This window comes from Thermobia domestica, chromosome 8 (assembly GCF_964235325.1).
Source record: "Thermobia domestica chromosome 8, izTheDome1.hap1.1, whole genome shotgun sequence".
Lineage (NCBI taxonomy): Eukaryota > Metazoa > Arthropoda > Insecta > Zygentoma > Lepismatidae > Thermobia > Thermobia domestica.
The window spans coordinates 226,040,078-226,064,127 of record NC_137461.1 but is presented as its reverse complement, the minus strand read 5'-3'; the positions used below and the strand labels follow the sequence as shown (position 1 = coordinate 226,064,127).

The window sequence follows — 24,050 nt, the reverse complement described above, 5'->3', positions numbered from 1 at the left end:
ATGTCAGACATCCTGCAGCGACATGATGTAATATCTAAGCGGGTAAAAGGTAGTACCTATGTAGTATATGGATAAAGTACGCTCCGTACAGATTTCCTTAGTAAACATAACGAATCCTTGTATTTGTACAATATACCGCTGTCCGGATAATGGATTTTTTCAGTGTAGGAGAATAAGTTTAATTTGACAGCTGATAGATTATTATTAATCAACGAGTTTAGTTTATCAAAACTACCTTATATATTTACCCTGTCCATCTGTCCGTCCGGGAGAAAATCTCAACAACCACTTGGTCAATAATCATCAAATTTAGTTAGGATGTACAGGGTCAAGATATAGAAATCGAGTTTGTTTTTGAATTCAATATTCAAGTAGGAAGGCATTGTTTGTTTTAACGTTGATCTCTGTAGAGCAGAAAGGGTAATAGGTAGACAGAAGCGGTTTTCTGCAAATCCTTAGCATGACAGAATATATTCCATCACAACTGTAATCACTCTATTAAAACTGGAAGTGGCAGCAGTTATACACTTCCGGCTTTGACTTTGATCGTTATAGTTATCACTATAGAGTAGAAACCATAATAGATAGCTAAAAGCAGTTTTCTGTAATCAGTTAAGCATCCCAGGAATATATTCCATCTCCACTCTAATCTCTCTATTGAAGTCGGAAGTGGCAGAAACCAACCTTTTTCAGTTTTAAGTTTGATCATTATAGAGTGAAAATTGTAACAGATAGCGAGAAACAGTTTTCTGCAATCAATGAAGCGTTTCACGAATACATTTAATGTCCATCTTTAAAGTCTACTAAAACCGGAAGCAGTAGAAATCAACTACGACTTCTGGTGTCAGTATTGATCTATAAAGAGCAAAAATGATCAGATATAGCGACAAACAATTTTATGGAATGTCTGGTAATTAGCGTTCTATAAGAATAGCATCATGTTCACTCTTAATCCTATCTAAACGGGAAGTGGTAGAAATTAACCACTTACAGTTTTAACCTTGATCGTTTAAATTTAAAACAGTAACAAATAGCGAAAAGCGATTATCTGTAATAAATTAAGCGTCCTAAGAATATACGTGGAGCTTATTATCAAAACGTCTCTTGTCCACTTTTTTTGAAAATCGAGATATCAATATACACGGAATCATCGAATAATTATTTACATTTTTGCACTTTTATTTCTGGTCAAAACGCAGAGAACAATGGATTTGAAATATGCACTTTTATTCAAAACGTCTCTTGTCCACTGCAAAATGGCGGACACCTTACAGCAATAAAGTTTCGAAGCAAAACGTCCTATGTCCATTCTCACTTGAACACGATTCTTGCTGTTTTATTTCAAACTGTCTCTTGTCCATGGATTTCCCTCAGCAATTACTTGACACCAAAGTGCATTAATTATTGCTTTCTAGTACATTTAATATATATTTAAGCCTACAAACTAGTTGGTTGGTACCTTTGGCTCAACCGAGATAATTGACAAAAGATTTGTGCGATAACTTTATATCTTATGGTGATTACATTGTTGAGATCATATCAGCCATATTGTTCCACTTAATTCTTATTAAAATTGGTGCTTGAAGTTTGCAAGCACTTAGACAATTTATTTGTCAGACGTCTCTGGAGTATCACAGTTCATTTTCATAGATATGAGTGGTAATCAAGAAGAAAATAATTCCAGATTTTCATTATTTTGTATCAAATTGTCTCTTGTCCGATAGACTTGTTTTCAAAACGTCCCTTGTTCATTTTTTAGTTTCAAAATGTATCTTGTCCAAAATAAATAGCTTCTTTATTCATTACTTGGTTTTGAATAATGGAATTTGTTTATAAAATAAGGCAATAATGGTTTAAAGAATTTCTACACCAAATCTTACAATATTTAATAACCTTTTAAAATAATTATTAGTTTTTTTTTCGATTTGCCAAAATTTCTGTTGGATGGACAAGGGACGTTTTGATAATAAGCTCCACATATTTCAACTCCACTTTAATCTCTTTACTAAAACAGGAAGTGGGTTAAACCTTACTACCACTTCCGATTTCAATAATAATTGAGAACATATAACGCCATACAGACCAAACCCCTTCTCATGGTGTAGACGAGACACTGCTGCTTGGTTTACGTTAAGACAAAGACATAAATTCACTTTTCAATGACCAGGTATTTTATCTGTTGCTCAACTGTTAAAAAAATGATTAATAAATACTAATATTTTGAACATAAATTAAACATAACTTTCTTACAAGGCTGTCTGTATTCTTTATTATAAACATTTCTCGTTAATTTATAATAAAGAATACAGACAGCCTTGTAAGAAACTTATGTTTAATTTATGTTTAAGATGGACACAAGGCCTTTTTATAAAAATATCTATAATATTTTGAATCAATGGGTATTGTCGTGAATTGCAAAATTATTGAGTTTTGAATCTGAAATTACACTGAATATATGATTTTCTTTTCTACCCGTCTTAAAAGCATAGAGTCTTATGCAGAGTCGTTTTGACGTATGATTAGCGTCATACTGAAGATCTGACTACTGCAGGAAACGTAAATATATTAGTCGAACTCTTTAGTATGGCACTAATCACGCGTCGGAACGACTCTGCATAAGGCCATTGGTTCTTTAGAAGTAAAAAGCAAAATAAGTTCCGCAATTTTAGGTATTACTTATTTGTGGTATTATCAATAGTTACTTAGTACCTATTGAGTTTTCATTATTTCAGTGCGACAACGTAAAGACTTTTAACTCAGAGAATTTGATGAAAACAAAATTATGGTGCCGATTAAGGAAAGAAATAATGTGTAAACTTCTGTACACGATAAAAGTGTTATTAAAATTCAGTCATTCCACCACTGTCTCAAATAAGTATCTAAAGCAGACAGATTGTGCGTCAGTATATTATTATTATTATTATTATTATTATTATTATTATTATTATTATTATTATTATTATTATTATTATTATTATTATTATTATTATTAATCAAATTATACTTAGCAATAATAATAATAATAATAAATAAAAATAACTCTAAATTTCTCAGTTTGATGTAGCAAGAATGAGTGTCATAAAAGTTAAATTTATTATAGTTTATTTCCTTTGTCGCTAACTGCATTATATTTCAGTTTCTCATAATAGGTGTATTTCCTCCTTTTTCATGCTGGAATTTCCTGATATAATTGTTCGTACTTACGGCAACACTGGGAGAAAGAAAAGCGGCGTGCACAGGAAAAAAATCGATATACTATCAGCAATATTGGCCCCTTTTGAGACGTTAGGCATTCTAACCAACTGCACCGACTTCACCCTGTTCCACTTAAAATGAACACTTAGAACTATCCTACAAAATCGCTATGATACATACTCTGATATCATTCAGAAAAGCTAAGCGTCTTTTAGCTCCCAAATCACAAAGGGCATGTCTACGTCGCAAACATTGCGGATCTTAAGTTTGTAAGCTGAGCTTGATATTTGATATTTGCAATTCACAAAAATATTTTAACGGATTGTTATAAATATTTGTTTAAAATAGATTTGCAATTTAACTCTTCACTGTAGTTAAAAGTATATTCCTCTCATGTTTGTTTATATCATAAGTATTCAACAAAACTAAGCAAATTCTTCATGTTCTTGGTAGTATAACATAGAGGTAGTGTTGGAAAATTTCATGAAAAGTTCAAACTTGAAAAGTTCACGCGAAAGTTCGGCTCATTTTTTTTTAAATTGTCCATCTAAAAAACCCCTGTAAAATTACAAACATTTTGGTATGTAACATGGCTATATTAAAAATCGCAGTAAATTTATTTTAGTTTTTTTCTCTTTCTAATAGTACATAATTTTCACATTTTTTTCAAAAGACGTTACGGAGCGTTACAAGCATGTATTTCAAATTTCAATCCTATATCAGAAAGCAGTATGTTTTCGGCAGAAACCTTCAATTTTACATGATGCTGACAGCCGAAAACTTAAATTTGACTTGCGCAAACAAGTTTATATCATAAACTCACGCATTACCAATACAAAATTAATCATTTTATTTAATAGTTTTTTCTTTGTGGAAAGCACTGATTCAGTTACAATAATGTGTTTTACGTGTTTATCCACATCATGTATAATGTCAATGTGTGTCAGTACATCTTGTATCATTATGGTACAAATATTTATACTGTATAACACATAGGTAGCTCACAGTCATCACACTATGTTCAGAAGAAGTTATCATAAAAATGAGTGTCGCTAATTAGTAAATAAAAGAAAGCGAAAGTTCGGGAAAAGTTGCTTATGAAAAGTTCGGAAACGAACTTTCGAAAATGAAAGTTCCCAGATAGCATGTAAGCTTAAATCAAGGGTCGCTTTCCCTTGATTTTGGCTTAGCAATGTACAGTTGATGCGATAAGCGACAATCAACGTTTATTTTAGCTTGTTTTTAACTTGAAAAGAAGCTTGAATGCGACAAGCGACAATCAACGTTTATTTTAGCTTGTTTTTAACTTGAAAAGAAGCTTGAATTTATCAACTTTCTACTAAGATTATTTCAAGCTTGATTCAAAACGCTTGACGTTTGTCGATTGTTTAGCAAATGGAGCCATCTGTAGGATTGGTGAGTAGTTTGATTTCTTCCAAAAGGTAAGCTATGTGTATGAAATGTAATAGTAAGCCCTACTTTAGTTTTAGTTACAAAATAAAAAGGTGATTTTTATTTTAGACTGGTGCGCTAAGCGCTTTTAGGATAGTATTACTTCATTACTTTTCAAATATGGATGGAATTTTATGTTATACCTTTTATGTTGTTTTCTTTTTTTTAAGTGTGTTCATCCGTATAATGTATACCATATTTAGCCATTGGATTCTTTAAAGTCAGTGATGGCTCTTGACAATTAGCATCAGCATAGGCGCCCGAAGGGGAGGGCGGTGGGGCCCGGGCCCCCTTTGGCTTACGAAAATGTATACGTAATATAGGAAACCATGTATATTAAATACCAGGCGTAATATAGCAACCATGGAGATGGGCCCCTCTCTAGAAAATATTCCTCGGACACCCCTGAATATCAGTACAAAAATTAGAGGGTTAACTTCAGCAGACGGCTTTATCATATTAAAAATTTATAGGTGGAATACTTGATAACTGTTAAGGCATTGCTTTAGCAGACGGCTGTACCATATTTATATCGATTTTATGGTCATTTTTCACTAGATTTGAGATAATACTGTTACATATAGAGAATTTTGGAACTTGGGGGCCAAAATCAGGTAAAACCACCGTGTTTACAGGAGAAATGAGTTGGTGTTACGTAACCGTAATTACTAACATAACTAACCAAACCTAACCTAAATCATCAAAAACAGAAAATATAGGAAGAAAGTACGAATTCAGGTAAAATCACCATGTAAAAATTATTGCAGATATTTTATGTATTTTTCCACTTTCCTCGTTTATGTGCATGTCCTCCGTCGCTGACACGCCTGCTCTCTACGGACGCATCCCCTCGCTCCGCTCGGGATACCCAGCAACACCCCTGCCCTGACTCGGTTAGATGTCATTCGTGCTTTTTTTGTGGCCACCTAGCACAAGTTGGTTCGTGGTTTATGCACTAGCTTCTCACTTAGTAGATATTCTATAAAAAGCAACCCGGAAATGCAATGTGTGAACATTTGGTAGAACCATCTGCTCGAGTAATGCCCAAGTATCTTAACCCAGCCTAACCCAAACTAACTTAACCTACCTAAACCATAAAAAAAAATACAAAATATATACCAAGATAGTACAAAATTTAAGCAAAATATTGCCCCCCCCACCAGTTCAAAAAATATGCCGTTACATAACACTTTACGTAGCATAGCTGAGCGAGCGAAGGGGAATAGATGCCCCGCAGGGCTCGTTTTTTTTTTCTACTTTTTAAGTTACACGCGTTTGGTATTGCAACCATTGCAGACGGTCATTTTCCAAAGCTTCATATGTACTTACTGCCATCTCATTCCTTGCTTGTATTCGTCTGCCTACCGCCTTGTCAATTAGATCCACCATAACATACGTAATTTTCCATTTCGTAGGATTCTATATAACAGATACGATTTATGAAGTCTAAACACATTAAAATAATTTATTTAATTAGGTAGAGCCATCTGCTAAAGTTAACCCCATATTAATAATGAAGGTAGTTAAATGATAATGTAAGTGTTTTAAACTCAATAAATTGTATGTGCAAATGAGTATACATGGGAAAGTAAGTATGTTATGGTGGAGCTATTTGCCAGGGCGGAAGGCGGTTGAATACAAGCAAGGAACGAAATGCCAGTATTTGTATGTTAAGTTTTGGAAAATGACAGTCTACAATGGCTGCAATGCCAATCGTGTGTAACTTAAAAGATAAGGGGAAAAAACGAGTCCTACGGGGCTTCTAATCCCCTCCGCTCGCTCAGCTGTGGTTCGTGAAGCGTTTGTAAAGTAGTGCCCCAAATCTAGTGAAAAAATCGACAAAATCGATTTAAATTTGGAGAGCCGTCCGCTAAAGTAATGAAAATTACGTTTTATCTCTACAATCGAGGAGAAAACTGCTTTGAATTAATACATTGCCTAAGCTTTCTTGTTTTACCTTTCACCGATACACTAAAAATTTTAACCGATGTGGCTTCCCCAAGAATCGGTACGGATGATATTTAAATGCAGCAAGCAAGCCTGGACATTTCACTCATTTTAGAATGCATCATGCTTATCTTTCGTTCCTTATGTTCTTCCATATTTATTCGGAGGTTGGGGGCAAAATTGAAGAATATAAATACTTATATCCGACTTTATTTAGTAACAATTACTTATTCTAAGGTATACTTCATCAATCTTAGATTAAGTGATATCACTCATTTCATTGCTTTACAATAAGTGCAAGGAAAGGTTCGATCGGGTATGGACTTTTGGGTTTAGGGTAAAAGAACGATGAATTTCGAAAAATGAGTTATTAGATATTAATAATAATTCAAAATGGATTATTACGCGAAAATAAGTTGGCATATTAGTTTGAAGTTTGTTAGGTAAGAAGTCGAGGGTGTAAGTTTGAAGAAAACTAGGTTTTTCGTTGCTTACATTTTTATCTTTTTATCCTCTAAAAACAGTAACTTCTGTCTCTTAATTGATTTTAGTGCTTTTGTTTACTTTTTTTTTTCTACCAGGTGAATGAAGTCTGGATCTAAAATCTCAGAAAAATATTTGCAATCTGAACGGATGTAATAAAGAAATAACGCTATTTTTCAGGATTGGCCAAAACCGTGTTTTTTTAAACTTTTTTTCACTTAAACCGGAATGTTTGCTTTACACCAGTTTTTTTTTTTTAAATACGTTTACCTTAGATTAAAGTGGAGTAACCGTTGCCCCCTTTTTTTGAGAGTAAAGGTAATTTGAGGCTGATGATTCGATTGAACAAGGTCGCAACCTCGAGAAATGAACGCAACTCGCTCAAACTATAGGTCATAGGTCAACTAGTTCTGCAAATGATTTGCCATTACATCATAAATTATTCAGCATTGGTTAAGCTTGAATTTTCCTTGTCGGAGGCATGATAGTCCACAAGTTGAGTGGGGGTGGGATTCGTGAAATATACTTTTTTAACTTGTCTCTTTAATTGTGATTTTATTTTATCAAGTTTGGAGTTCCCGCCGAACTGCCTGTAGTCGCTGCCACACTAGCGGACGGTCAACAAAACTTTTCCACAGAAGCTGATTAAGTGTCTAAATTTATAACATTGGAAAGTAGATCGACGAAACAGAGATTTCTATTAGGTTTGACTGGTTTGTTAATAATAATAATAATAATAAAAAGTTTTATTTAGAAAGATAGTATGAATGGTCCAGAACTATTAGTCACTTCCTGTATTGAAGAGCAAATTAAATTAAGCCTATATTTCTGACTGACGAAATTAGATCTTCTGTACTATATAGTCTTTTAAAATTGTCCATTGATTTAATCTGTATAACTATAGAGTGATTCCATTTTGCAGTTCTTTCCCTTTTGGTTCTTAAGTGCTCCTAAAATATCCACAAGTATGCAAGATCACTGCAACGTATTTCTATCAGTTGACCTCCGTGGATGATGGGTCTGTGGATTTATCGCCTTTGTTATCAAGGGATTCTGGTTTCGAGTTCAAATGAAGAACAATATCTCTCGAGTGCAACTGAGTAGTGGTTCGGATCTCACTTTAAGCTGTAGGTCCCGTTCTTCATAACCCCGCTGTTATGTCCTTAACCATAGAAAGACGAAGGTGGGTCAAATTTGCCCGCACTTTCTTTTTCTCTTTGCCCGAACAAATGAATTTTACAACGTTTGAATTTTTTTCTATTTTCTTCTGTAATCTAAACTTAAATTTAGTTTTATTAGAAAGCACATTATTGTGGTAGTTTTTTTTTAAGCGCAGGAGACTAAGTACATTTTTTTTTAGCAACTTAGAAATGTTAAGAGGAGTACAGTTTTACTTTGAAAGGATCATGTAAACTTATCTATTCTTTGAATGGATGACTAAATTAACATAATCTACTTTTATACATTGAGCAAACGTAATACTCTCAGGTTTAGTATAGTAAATTGTCTACACAGGCGAATTGTATTTCAAGCTACTTCATGTCTGCTAACCAAATGCGGTAGTAGTCTGTACTGGGACTTGTAATATTTCCTATTAAAATAAAATTTCACAAGTCTTAAAATAATTTTACAACTCACATTTATTAGTAGCAGTCATTAAATAACTTTAGAAAACATTAGTAGGGTTAAAATTGGAATTTACAACCACGAGCAAAATTGACACCCCTTAGTCTTTCACGTGACCAATTATAGTTTAGTCTTCCTAGGGTTAATGTTAAGATACACGGATGACTAATGATAGTGAATGATTATGAAGGAATTAGTGGCATGAGAACGGGAAAACCCTCACGAATATGATATTGTCCATCATAAACTCATAAGGCCGGAGATTGAACCAAAGATCCGTCGCACCAAAAGGCAACGTTCTACCTCTGAGCAATCAACCCTTTCCTTCCGCAGTGCTGATTTATGAAGTCATACTCTAATGACCTGGTCATAATTCTGCAACGTAGTGGTCTTCTACACACGTCTTCCTAATTGTTCCCCACTTTTCCCCCCAAGATTTCTGATTAAATGAACAGCGAAATCATATTTAAATAAAATCTTTGAGTTTTGTCCCACGGTTATGCGGGCAGCCTAAAGGAGACGGTGATGATGAGAATGAATTAAATAATGGATTGAAGAAAGTGGAGGGGAACGGTAGAACCCTGAGAAAATCTACGCACACGGTGTTTGTCCACCACAAACGTACACCCATGTCCAAAATTATTGTCGCATGTCTATAAATATGTTGTTGTAGGAATAAAATTTGATAACGAATTCGCCCTGTATTTCTTACAATGTTGGTATGTGCGTAATCGGCAAAGACATGTATGTGGCAAATTTCATGTCAAAAGAGCAGTAAATAAGAACAATAAAACGAAAATAAAGCTTTCTTGACCATTTGTTTTACTCATTCTAATTTATGTGCTTATAATTCTTTCCCTATAAAATTTTCCACAAATATACATTTCTCGATTATACACATAGTATCGGTATTAAAAGTATCTTGCAAAATCATTATCAAATTATATTCTTACAAGAAGACAGTTATAGATATGCGACAATCATTTTGAACATGAATGTACATTTAATTGTTTCAATGGTTTGTGAAATAATATATTTTCTAGTTATATTAACACCTTCAAAACAATATTTCCTAAAATTTATTGCAGATATCAGAATGGTATTTGGCCAAATGCAAACTACTTTAGCTGACCTTAGTGAAAGAGTATCTTCCGTCGAGAAGAAGGTCGACACACTTCTAAGTAATGGTGTGAGTGTGAAAGCAGAGTCCATAAACGAAGAATCCGAACTTCTTGGCCTTCTGCCTCTGCGAACGTTGAATGATTTTCAAACATTTGAGAGAAAGCTTGAAGAACCTAACTTCGGAAAGAAATATGTAAGTATCCTATCAAACCTGTACGAGTTATGAAGCAGGTTTCAAATCTTTGTTATATCTTTTAATTTACGTCTTTTTGGAACATCTCTCTTTTGACTCAATGTTAGCATCAACTCCATTTTTGCCAATTAGCCATTATCATGTGCATTAGCTATGGACTATAATTTTGGTCAACTTGCCATTCATACTTGCTAATATAGCGGCAATTACATCTTTTGCAGTCAATTTTTTTTTTTTTTTTTTTTTTTAGAAAATATGAAAAACCTAAAAAAAAGTAGTTTATCTTGGTATTTTTCTAATTCTTTTGTTTACAACAGCACTTACATTGTCACAGTAGATTAGATATCTTTTATCAGTCTCACCTATCCGTCACGGTAAATTGGGATTCCTGGATCTGGTTTCTCCATAGTCAATTTTTTTTTTAATAGTTTCTAGTGTATTTTTAGTTTGGGTGGAGTTTTTCTTGTTGAGATGCGTGCATGTGCATGTATATATTTTTGTGATAGATCAATAGTGTTATGAAGCCATACCCAGCATTAGAAGTTGAAAATAATTCAAGAGATTTTATTACTTCTAGTCAATGAAGGAACAAATTGTATTGTGAAACTGTTTGATTTGAGGATATCAAAAGATAAATAATATTAGAACATCTTTGTAAACTAGTAGACTTAAAGTACCAAATATTTAGTTCCTTTATTCCTAAATTCTGTTACCTATAATTTAAGGTAAGTTGAGCCATTTTTAGCTAGTTTTTGTGCGTCATTTAGCTATTTTCTGACACTACTTGTTGGCAGCATTGATTAACCCACTGTTACTTGTTACTTTTGGAAGTGTATGTAATTTCCATATACATACACACACAAACACACACACACACACACACACACACATATATATATATATATATATATATATATATATATATATATATATATATATAGTATTTTTTTCTAATTCAAACGGACAATGGTCCTTTTAAATAACCGCTATTCCGATATAAAGCTGAAAGTTACCAAATAAATCCCAGGCAAACAGTTTTTGTTAGTCACGTAGCCCATTTGATACGGCCTTCCGTGAAACTCAGAACCCCACGCTTTTTTTTCCACACTTCACATTACGGTATCTAAAAATTAATCTAGTTTCATTCATGCTTCGTTTTTTTTTACACTGGTAGAAAAACATAACAATACGGACCCTTATATATATTGCTTTTCTTTTTGATTTCAGCATGCATTAGATCTAAATACTTTCCTTTCTTTCAGGTAAAAGTATTACTGTCAATTGGTGGTAAGGATTTTAAAAGGTTTCGCTCACAATGCAATAAGAAGAACTTTGTGCGACAAACTCGCAATGGAATTCTCCTACTCTGGCAGGAAACCAAGGATCATGAAGCAAAAAAGCACACCTTTGGATCCAACCAAATGTGCAATAAGATCAACAGTAAGTTGATTTGAAAAGTTGTACTGAAATATTTAACTTCATTTATTTATTTATGCTAGTAACCATACAAAATTCCAGTTTGCTAATTATTAAGTCTTACTTCTCTCGTACTGGACGTGTGTTCTCATATTAGTATGTCCCAAGCAATCAGAAGTAATTCTTCATGAATAAAGTATGCTTTGAGTACTTTAGGATTCTTTTACTGTCAAGTAGTAAAATATATAAATGTGTTCACCCTTACTGGGTGAATATAACATCTGTGTACAATGTATAGGAAATTCAATAACTGATCCAACACTCTATGTTGTAAACAAAGCTTTACTGGCAAAGTACATATTTAAACAAATCTTTGCTTGAAAAAGGATTCAAAAGAATTTGTAAGGTGTACGGAAAATCTAAAACCAAATAAAATTCCAAGGTAGGAATGATTCCAGGGCTAAATAAAGTCAATAGTGTCAACGAATTTAAATTGAAGTACAGTGTAGGAATCACTACTGTGAAGTATAATTTTGCACCAGACTTTTCGTGTATACCTGTAAATTTGATACTGTCTACCACACGAATATAACTTTGTTGGGTTGGCAACACTGTTAGTCTGGTAGTATTACATAGTATGCCAAACTGTCTCCCCTGCCGATATTTTAAAGGTGCAAAATTTCAGAGCTCTTTGTCTAACACTGGAACGCAGATAAAACACTAGAAGAACATAGCTTTCGAAGTTACCATAATTCCAGTATAAAAAGAGAAAAGTTGCAGGCTTTCAAGACGGCGAATAGTCAAACTTTCGTCTTTCTGTCGACTTCATCTTTCAATTTTTCGTGACAACGAAGTTAGCCAAAACACATGTGTTTTTTGTAGTGTTATTTAAGGTGACTTTAAACGTTGACTCAAAACCATATCACCACTAAGGGCACCGGAAGAAAGTCTTGTTACACTTGTATCGAAAAATGCAACTTTTCCATTATATAATATACCAAAAGTGTGGTGGAAGATAACTTTCTATAGTACCCTTACATAAAAATCACAAAATAGGGGCCTAGTTTAGGTGACTTGAAAAATAATATAGGAATTAGTTTCAGCTCTAGGTATCCATGTTTACAAACCATACCATAATTCCGTAAAGCTATTTAAGAGGGAAATTTATTTCAAATGACAGTTTTTTTTTTTTGTTTTTTTTAAAGAATAAAAATCGCTAGTACTTGCTTGAAATTCTATCTTTCTTTTCAGCTGCTGTTCGTAAGATGTACACCGTCGCAACAGAAGAAACGGTGAAGGAAGTATTGGATGTTTGGCTGCAGCAGGCGGAGCCTAGACTACTGCGTAGGTAAGTATAGTTTTACCTATCTTCCTTACAATCACGAGAGATATCGGAAAGTTCTTACCATCACTAAATAAGCCAGGGATCTGCAACTTAGTCCATGGACGCGTTCTTCTCTACATATACGTTTTGTATTCACTACATTTCTCATATCTATAGGTCACTAGATCAATATCATATGCATAGAATTCTGTGGATTTGGAGGAAAAAGAGATTTCCACCGTTTCAATGCCTCTTACTTTCCCGGACCCCAAGATATGAACATCTTATTATAATAATTGTAATCCTTCCCTTTTTCTTCCTTTTAGGATATGTATCATAAAACGCTTTTGTAATAATTTTAAATGAGAAGTTACTTCCATATTTCAAATCTTAAAAGATTTAGAGATACCGACATTTTATTAGAATAATTGTAATCCCCACCTTTTTTTTTCTCCTCTCCACATCGTTTCTTTCCCTTTTTACTAGCATGTCAAAAAAGAAAAAAGAGGGCCGAAACACATGGCAAAGTATTTTAAATGAGAAATAGAAATACTGAACTTCAAATCTCTCACCTTAAGGAATTAAATACTTTACTATAATAATTATAATCCCCATCCATTTTTCTTTCCACCCCCCTTTCTTACCTCCGAGGCATATTTCAAAAGCGCTTAAATTCTTATCTACTTATTTTAAATAATATGAAAATACCAAATTTCATGTTTCAAACCTTCATAAATTCAGAGATTTCGACATCTTATAATAATTGTAATCCTCACTCCTTTTCTTTTCTTTCTCACCTTTTTTTCTTTTTTTCCTTTGTACTAAAATATCAAAAACCGCTTAAATATGTCAAATTATTTGAAATGATACATCCGAATATCAAATTTCAAGTCTGTAACCTTAAGGAATTCGGAGATATGGTCATATTTTAAAAATACGTCCCACACCTATTTTCCTCCCCTTCCTGTCGAATTTGCAAAAATCCTTCCTTAGTGGTATCCTACGTAACAAATCCCATGTACTGTCCATATTTAACTTGTCTATCTTAAGCGATTTGGCCTGTGCAAAGATCTGTTGGTCACTCAATCACTTAGGTCTTTGTATTTTATATAGCGAGATGAGTTCAATTTAACGCACTCATGTATTAGTACACAGTGAAATGAGATGAAATGTTTACCTTGTATGTATTTATTATTTTATTATCCTTTATAATTTAGCAACTTGCCTGTTACTTTCCTCGGAGGATGGAAGTATTAACTAAAATCGAGATTCATTACTGTTTACATTTTTATTTTTTGTCTTCTGGAAGAAAGTACCTCTGTTAATTTTATTTTTTGATTACTCCTATCTGCTGAATGAAATCTTTTTTTTTTTCTAAGAATAACTTTTATTCCTTGATTAATTTTGGTGTTGATTACTTCTTTTCTATACTGCTGGAAATTTCATTTTTTGAAAACTGCGATGTCAGAGTAATAGAGAGATAGGCACTTACTGTTATATTTGCCTTCTAAAAACATTTCCTACCTGCTGCATGAAAAACAGAAAGCAACTAACCTCTTTTTTTCTTGACTAATTTTAGTGTTATTTTACATCTTTTCTATCTACTGAACGAACTCATCTCATGAGAGAAAAACTACAATACCACCCTCTTTCTTGATTGATTAGAGTAAATTACTTCTTTTCTATAGTAAATGAAATCATCTTACATTCTGGAAAACTCTGCAATGCCATTGTAATAGAGTAATATGCAATTGCAGAATCTTCCAGACGATAAGATTATTTCGTTTAGTATAGAAACAAGCAATAAAGTACTATAATTAATTAAGATACAGATGGTATTGTAGTTTTTTTTCCTTCTCAGAAGATACGGTTTCATTCAGGAGATAGAAAAGAAGTAAAAGAACATTAAAACTAATCCAGAAACAGTTTTTTTTTTCCTAGAAGATAAAGACTTCAGCAGTTAGAAAATTTTCTTAAAAGACAAAATAATAGTAAATGCACATTTCTCTCTTACAAAGACATTCCCGAGTTTTCGGGAAGGTAAGACTTCATTCAGTATGAAAAAGAAGTAATCAACACTAAAATTGAACAAGAAATAAAGGTTAATGTTTTATCCACAAGATAAAGACTTCATTCAGCGGTGGCAGTAATAAAAAAATAAATTTGAAAAGTAAGAGTAGTTTTTTTCCCCCAAAGACAAAAAGATTTCAATAGGATGGAGCACGCCAAAGTATGCGTATGCGTAAACACTCAACAACAAATTACCAGGAAAATAAATAGGGAGACATAGGTCTTAAAATGCATTCAGAATTTGGCTGGATTGAAGTAAATGAAGTGATTTTCCTGCCTTGTGCCATGTACACTGAGAAATGTTTCTGCTTTCAAAGATGGGATATAAAGAACTAGGTCGATAGGTCGCAGGAGTATTTATTACTTCTCTATAATGAATTGTGAAACGACGCTAATGACTCCGACACGACGTTCCATGAATATGGGTCAAATAAACTTAGTGTTACATTTACGGTAATGAGTCATCCCTTCTTCATTTGATATGTATGATGAAGGCAATATGCATGTCTTCCTATCAGTGATTCTTGTGTTTTGAAAGAATGAAACGTTGCAAAGATGTATTCCTCCGCTGTAAGGCTCAGGATTAAAATCCGTTTGTTTTACTGTCACAAATAATTCCAGTGAATTGTTGTTCAACACCTCTTCACGTATTAGTCACCAGTAACTTTTTTATTTTTTTATTTTTAAAGAGAAATATTTCATTGAACCTCTAAGTTATGTTCTAAACTCGTTGCAAAATGGTACGAAGTTGTCCGTGTACACGGTGCCTACTTTAGTAAATTCTACACGTTTCCTGTGAATTGCGAACTACACTTTCCCACGCGTTCTGTTGTACGTGACGCAGGATAACGCCTTGTAGGTCATCATCTGTCATTTATGTTGCTCCGTGAAGAATACAAGGTATATAGGTTCACACACTTATGACCTATCTTTCCTGTGAATCGTGAGATCAGATTGCATTTCATACAAGGCATGGAGAGAAAATTACAGAAATAAGTAAATATTTGTTCTTCCATCTCTCAGTGATTTCTTATATCAGTGATTACTTCGTTTGTTTTTCGTAACGCCGTGCTTATACAACAGTACCGAGTGAGTCAATATGACATTTTGTGGATTTATCTCAATTGATGCTCTCACAGAACAATGCACATTTTCAGCTAGGAAACTTAAAAAAAAAAAAACTTTACTGAAAATTTACTGGCACTAGAACATTGAAATAGGTAAAGTGAATAAATACCATGCAGTGGTACCAGTGATGAAACGAGTAACATACTTCGTGACTCGTGATCCCGAAGTAGTCAGATCCCTGACCCTGTATGACCCAGACAGATTCGTGCGATCCCGAGACGACTTAATATCAGACTGTGGGAGAGTATGTTGTAATTGTAACAAACGCGATTCTTTCCTTTCAAGTGTTTCTTATGAGTGATCGTCAAAATTTAATCAAATAAGGCTGTAAAACGTAAAATGTAGAATATAAGAGATGCCGCTAAACCGAAAGAGTGTTTGGGTAATGTTTATGTATAGTAGTGTTTAAAATTACTTTATTAATTTTCAGTATGGGAAGATGAATTATATTGTATTTGACATAGTCAAGACACTTTGAATAAGAAGTGTCACACTACAAATCTAACATCTGAATAGGTGAGCTCGATTAGGGAATATTAATTCACTATAAAAAATTCTACCGTAATGCTATAGAGATCATATTTGGAGTGCCTCCAAGCCATGGATCACCAGATCTGAGAAACGAGTGCCAGACTCTGTTGCCTTGTGTGGCACTTACTTCAAAGAATAATAATTTATTTTAATGAGAGCGTATTTATAAGGTAAACAATATGAATGTTTTCTTTTAACTGTGCAATCAATTACATGTTTTTCAGTACGTATTTATGATCGTTATTTTGCAGAGAACGAAAAAATTCAAAACCTGTAGTGGAAGGTCACACCGTTGAAGTTGAGGAACCCAATTAAGGAAATAAGTTAGAAATAATACAAAATATGTAAATAAGTTCAATAAATAACATTGTAATACAAGCTGGTTGTTTTCATGGAACCTTATATCAGTTGTTGTGTAGAATGTAGGGATAATTTATTTCAAATATGTAGCAGCAGGATGCGAAATCATAACAGTTATGATCGGGGAGAGATAGGAGTAAATAAATAAGTAAAAAAAAATTGCACTGGAAAGTTTTGAAATGAAGATTTCATATATTGAACATCCAAAATTATTGATATATGTAAGGTTAGGGATAATGCTTATCCACTAGGTTGTCCACTAACTGCACAGATTTACTGTAAATAGTTTGTATACTTCTGACAGTGTCGATGTCACCTTATCTCTCCAGTAAATTATTTAGGATGAATTTTCTTCCAAAATTTTGAAGTGTGGGAATGTTCATCCTCAGTATTACGCACCCTGTGTAGCAGTGGTTCTAGGATTTAATTTATATTTCTTTCTTTCCTGAAATCTGATCATTTAAAAGTTTGCTTAGCCCTTGACGCTTGTCTAGTGGTGTACGTCTTTGGTGCGCCTAGGGTCGTGGTCGATTCCCAGTGGAAGACCTTACAAACACTAAACGCATTACTGTTCGGATTCTACAGGTCAGTGTCTCATGTAAAACTTCGTGCTGAAACGGGACGCTCAACTTCAACATCAAACTGTGGTTAATGGTAAACTAATTGGATACTGATCTGCCAGGTCGCATAGTATATTCACCAAGGAACTCAGGAAAAGTGTTGCTTTCTATGTTGAGATAAGATACTAATCTCAATAGACTGGAGTATGGGGTATATATTCAACACCAATGTTGTGTGAGACATGGATTTATAATTTAACATGATATTTCAATAATGTTACTCAACAGAAGTAAACCTGAACCTCGTGCTGCAAAGACGCATAATGGACGAAGGAAAGAAGCATAATACAGATTGTGAAAGTATACATTATTTTGCTTTCATTTTGACCGAACACAACTATTCTTTTTCAGAACATTGCTTATGTAGGTTTAACAGTTCTTTCGTCGTCACCTTTACGTTTATTTTTGCAGGATTGTTGTCTATATGAGGTTAATTTCATTTTGTATAAGATTTGATGTGAGGCCCAGTAGTGTCAACCTTGATACAGATTTGTTTCTGCACGTGAGAAAATGATTCATCTGGTTGGCGTCATGTATAATGTTTGATGTGAAGGTTAGTATAATGTTCAGTGTGTAAGTTACATAAATGATGGTGTGTGTTCTTTTGCCATCTGAGGGTGTTTGGATATTGCCACCACTTTATTGGCATTCTTTTAAAAATATTGCAGAAACCATAGCTTACTACTATGTTTACTATTAATAGTAAGTATGGTATGGTTTCCCCTATATATATTTAAAATATAAGCCTGTCAACTTCGTCGCTTGAATCAGCCTTGATATACGCTTACAGACTTGTCGTAACAAGCTTGGGACAAGCTTATATCCTTGTCACGACAAGCTTATATCATGCTTGTGGCAAGCTGTTTCTGCTATCTGGGTAAATACCGTAAAATAAAATAAAATAAAAAGATGTGGACCCGGTTGTGAAAAGTGAAATTACATACAGTGTCATTTATGTTTTCCTAATTACTTATGTGAACACGTAAAATAGCTATGGCAAGTGATACAGATCCTGAAGAACCGTCCACTCCGCAAAAGAAACTAAAGGTATGGGGTGAGTTGAAATTTATGAATTTAAAACAAAACTTCAGGAAAGAGTGGTTAATTGATGCTGTATTCAAGCTTGGTTAGAACCTATTATTGATAATGTGTATAAAGCCCGGTGTAAAGTTTGCAGAACCAAATTTACTGCTAAGTTGACTGTAGTAAGAAATCACGCTAAAGTTTTTTTTTTTTAAAAAAAGTGCAGTAAAACGTGTAGGATTTGCCCAAAGAAAACTCGATTTTTCATCATCCATGTCTACTTCTTACACCTTGGATACACAAGGTAAGCGAGCTGAAATAATACGTTTTTTTCTTTTTTTTTAACCAATTCATCATTTAACAGATGTAATTAAAAGTGTGTTTCCTGATTCTAAAATTATTAACAAGATTCAATTAGATAGAACTAAGGCAACGGGTATGATAAAAATATCATTAGTAAGGTACGTTTATTATATTTTATTGCTATTATTAGTAGTATTATACTTGTTTCTACAATTATAACGAATATACGATAATTCACGTTCATAAAGAATATGCGAATTTTTTTTGTAATGTTTAGTCATTCAGGGGATGACCAACAGTTGGGGAATATCGACACTTCTAAGCTTAAAGGAGCAGTTCGAGTTAAAAACAAGTTTGGTGCAATAGAAAGAGAAACAAAAAATAAGAGACCCGTATTTTTTTATATCTTGATAGGCCGTCTCTTTCAGCTTCTACAGGCATTTGTTTTTGATGAATCGTAAATGGTGACGTCATTGGTGGGACGCGAGAAACTCAATGTGAGTCAGCAACCACTCCCTTGTACGCAGCTGATAAACCTTTAATAGTACATTGGATTTAATAGATTGTGTTTTGGATTTGTTAGCAGTCTTGCTCTGTGTTGATTTCTTGAGGGAAGTTTCTGTTAGTTGTTTTTCCTATAGCATTAGTATAAAAAAGAGTAGAGAGAGAGAGAGCAGTAATTACGTTTGTTGTGCGAAACAGTGTTTCTTCCAGACATGTTTTTAGGGTGGCACTGTCTCCCGGAGCTCTGAGAGATTCCCTCGGAGGAGACCAAAATAATACGTCTATAATGTAATAAATATAATAGTACTGTGTAAAAATAATGTGCCTCTCCGAATAATGTGCCCCCCCCCCGGAATTTTTTTTTCCTGAAAGAAACACTAGTGTGAAGTAGAAAACACATGTTAGTACAGCGCGTGCTGTATCTGTGAAGTGAAGTAGAAATGCCTAACACCTGCTGTGTTTTCGGTTGTAATTCTTGTGCAATTAAAGCTGAGGACGTAAAGTATCTTTTCTTACGTTTCTAAGTTATGAGAAATCACCAGATCGATATAAATCATGGCCCAAGAAAATCAATGAAAAAAAAACAAATAAAATCACTCGTGTTCCAAACATCTTGAAGAGCTTGTCTTCGAGAAGTCAAGTTTACTGAAAGAAAAGTTAATGCCAGTGGCGGATCTAGGCTGGAGCCGGGGGCCTAGGCCCCCCAGTTTTTGAGTGACAAAATTGATTTAAGCTATTATTTAGATATTTTTGAAAGTTTTTAGTAAACATGATATACATATCATAGTCTGGGTTCTGACTCCCCCCCCCTGAGTTTTTACCGTCTAGATCCACTTCTGGCTAATGCCAGGATAATTATTTGCACGCAAACTGATGAAGAATGCTGTTCCAACTATATTATTGAAAGTTTTAAAATCCGAGCCATTGAACAAGCACCGATCTATGTCCAGTTACCAACATACAAATATTGTACAAGACGCAATTGATGGTTGTAGTCAAGACGAAGCATTAGAGAGTAATAGAGACGATGTCACTCATGATTCTGAAGATATTGCTTTAGAAATAAGCTATACAATATGAATAAGGGAGTGAAATATACCGGCTTGTAGAAGGAATCAGTGACGATGACTGTTCCTCAAGACATTGATCCATCGTTTAATTTCTCTGTATCATGTGACAATGATGATGAAACGGGTGATGAGAGTTGTTCCGTGGACAGCTTCGAGAATAAAAGAAATTTAACCGGTGAAGTGTTTTTCGTATTCTGGCAAACTTTACAGATGTTATTTCATTTTTGCCTCATATGTTACGCTCCTGTACATACCTTGAAGCACAAAATTATAAGGTCAGCGTTAAAAATTGCAACAAAACGTGAAAATGAACATACTTATGTTTGTGAATCGGAAGAATGATTAAAGAAAAAGTACTTAGGTGTTGCAGCAATCTCGTCCGCCATCTATTTACATATTGGTTTCGATTTTTTTTTTTTTTTTTTTTTTGAAACGCTGAACTCATGCTTTATAGGATATGTTTTATAATATAAAAACGTTTGTACAGCCCACCATCAGATATCATTTTCTATATGCAGATGATATTTGTAAGTCTTTGCAATCAGTTCTGGAAAAGGAAACCGCACTTAGAACGTGCCACCGCACCTCTCACAAACGAAATGCTTGGCACTGTGTAGTATGTAAGCCTGCTCTCGCTCTTTGCCCACCTATGACGTCATCACAAAATCTTTCTTCCTCTGTTACTTGCTAACGACTGAACGTATCGCGATCAAACAAATACCATTCCTTTTAGAATTTTCAACTCTACAAATGGAAATGAATTGTAAAAAATGCATTTCTAAGTCGAACTGCTCCTTTAAAGCGCTGTCAATTCTACCTGGAAATGGAGTTGAGGTAATCAGTATTAAGTGAAACTGTGGGGTGTATGGAATGTATATCTGTAAAAGTTTAAAAATGAGTAGAATAATTTGACGAGAAAGGTCTAAGTTTATGAGATAAGGTGTGAGAGATGTGTAAGAAGTGAAGGGTCACGGTAAAATTTGAGTATGTTTTGTTAAGCTCTTGTTTAGAAGTAAAAATTGTATTGTTTAGCATTCATGATGGACAACATACAGCTGAAAATTGTGCAATCACAGATAGTTGGTTCATCAGTGTACAGTGTTTCTAACTTGCAAAAAGTATGCTTAAGTGCTACATATACATTCGGGGTAGTTTCGACACTCACATTTGGGGCACTTTCGACAGATGCTTTTTGCCCCCCTTTCGTCGTGATTTTTAATAACTATATATCAAAACTACTACATTAGTATTAACATATAGAAAATACAATATCTGCATCCTTTTTCCATTGCAGGAAATGCTCCTGGGATTTGAACGAAATGTCAGTAGCCATAGGGCCGTAAAGATGCAATGCTACTTGCTACTGCTTCAAGAACAGTCCCTCGAATACATGACGTGACAGGTTATTGAAAATTAACTGCAAGAAATATTTTGATGAACATACATTTACTGAAGAAGATGAACACGCACTAGAAGAAAAGTTAATTATATTGGACGGGTATGGGTTCATCTAAAAAAATGAGGTGTGGTACTGTAAAACGAAAGACAATAGTGCCAAACTTTTAACATCTGCACAGAAAAATAGTAAGATAGAAAGATCAAAAGGTAGTGACACATAAAAGAATGTACAACATAAAAACGTTGCAAAACACAGTAACAAAAATGAGAAAACTCAGAAAGAAAATAGTTGTGCTATCTGCTGAGGTTAGTTTACGGCAAAAACAATTCCGCTGATTGAGTTCAATCTACAATATATTTTCATCGGTTTAACGAGGACTATGTTCTTTATCCAGACGATTCCTTCTTTGTGTGTCAACAATGTGAAATCTCAGACAAATATGAGTACAATGTTTGCTCTTTCCTGTATATGAAACTAACACTAATATTTGTCTATAATCATAATTTTGATAACATATGATTAATATAAATTAACAAATACTTTTTCATGAAGTACAGAATTTTTGATTTCCTGCACTAGCTCACATTTAGCATATTACGTATTTTTAAAAGAGATTCTTCTTTCATATATTTCTAGTAACTGAATAAATTTTGTGATTATTCTTTCCCTCATTTATAACTCAGTGACATTTTTTAATATTTTCCGGAGCTGTAAATAAAGATATTCTACATTCCTACACTTATAGATTCCCGTGTTTGTTTAAAGTCCATGAACTACTTTACGAACAGTAATGTGCGTTATGGAATTATTAGTGACACTATCATAGTACGTAAAGTTTTAATGTTGATGTCGGTATAACCCCACAACTTGTCGTTCTTCCCCATAGAGTTAGGGAAGACCGACACTTCTTCATCGTTCATTTTAATTGTGCCTTCACAGCCACACATTGCTTTTGTGTAAAATGTATTGTATCAGTCACCTAGTGAAATAATACACTTAATCATGGGATATAATTCCTTTCTTTAATAACACTACGCAACACTCATTTTGTCCTTGTCTTATAATAGTGATTTTCTGTATTGTTACGTTGAAAGTAACTAGAAAAGGTGTATTTTTCCCATGATACTTCGCTTATGTAAGTAGTAGCGTCGAAACTATGGAATCTGTTCTATATTAATGAATTTATATGTTCGTCTTAAAACGTTTGATGCGTTAAGTTGTATTTACATTTGATTGAAGAATCTGCCAACACTGACAGATTTGCGATAGAATCAACATGCAGATTGCTTTAAGGCTATTTGTAAGGATTTAAAGGTATGTGTATATACAGGGTGGCACAAAAGTAGAAATACATTCCTGTATTGATCAAGTATACCATTCTAGTTTTGTGTGTATTTGCTTCGACTCTTCTGAGCTTAAGATGTAAGTAAAAATACATTAAGAACAAAAAGAAACTAAATCTTCCTGATGGATAACAATAAGAAATGATATAAAATGCAATTAGCTGATCAGTACGGTACTATATACATACTTTTGAGCTACCCTATATATTTATAACCCTAGAATATCCTGTTATACTATAATTGTGTCACAGTATGCCTTTTTTATTAAACATTGCAGATATGAACTACTAATAGACAACCCTACCATACTAACCAAACAGATTTGAACGATCTTATTCGAGATCTAAGTCTGAGTAAAAATGGAGGGTAAAATAGTGGAACATAGTTCATAAATCAGTAAACGCAACAGCTCAAAGGAGACGGCACGAAGTTTTTCTTTTTTCTTTTTTTTCTTTTTTTTTCTTTTTTTGTATGAAAGCTGGATTGTGCTTATAAGTGTTTATGCTTTACAAATACATTACGTTCTAAAAGAGTGGCGTTTGTTTATAGACAGCTTGCATAAAGGCTGTGCATCTGCACAATGGAAATAAGCACCTGTCTATTCCTATGACTCATTCCGTGTCTATGAAGGAACACTTTAACAGCTTCAAGAACTTATTGGACAACTTAGAATATACAAAATATGGATTGCAAATAATAGGGGACTTCAAAATTATTGCCTTGGTTTACAGGGCGGTTTGACCAAATTCCCGTGTTATATTTGTTTGTGAGACAGTAGTGACACCGGAGCCCACTACCGGAGGAAGTAATGGCCACAACGGGAGGAGTACACTGTTAGGACACATAACGTAAAATACGAGCCACTTAACCCTAAAATGGTATTGTTACCACATCTACACATTAAACTTGGCATTATCGAGCAATCTGTGAAAGCTTTGGAT

The 24,050-nt window shown here is 33.9% G+C and overlaps 2 protein-coding genes across 3 annotated transcripts in view; one reads left to right on the top strand and one right to left on the bottom strand.

The window, feature by feature from the left end:
* LOC145692482 (uncharacterized) overlaps positions 1–24,050 on the bottom strand; it is a 617,057-nt gene that overhangs the window by 213,655 nt on the left and 379,352 nt on the right. The gene's annotated exons all lie outside the window — the stretch shown is intronic.
* LOC145693455 (uncharacterized) lies at positions 4,650–22,847 on the top strand. 2 transcript variants are annotated; one of them, XM_081769461.1, is made up of 5 exons: positions 4,650–10,018; positions 11,281–11,458; positions 12,686–12,782; positions 17,879–18,020; positions 21,662–22,847. In XM_081769461.1, exons 1-4 carry the CDS (start codon positions 9,695–9,697, stop codon positions 17,979–17,981), a joined length of 702 nt encoding a protein of 233 aa, XP_081625587.1. In that variant the 5' UTR covers positions 4,650–9,694; the 3' UTR covers positions 17,982–18,020; positions 21,662–22,847. The 2 variants fall into 2 exon arrangements, with proteins under 2 accessions (XP_081625587.1, XP_081625588.1); XM_081769462.1 differs by lacking the exon at positions 21,662–22,847 and having other exon boundaries at positions 4,652–10,018; positions 16,739–18,014.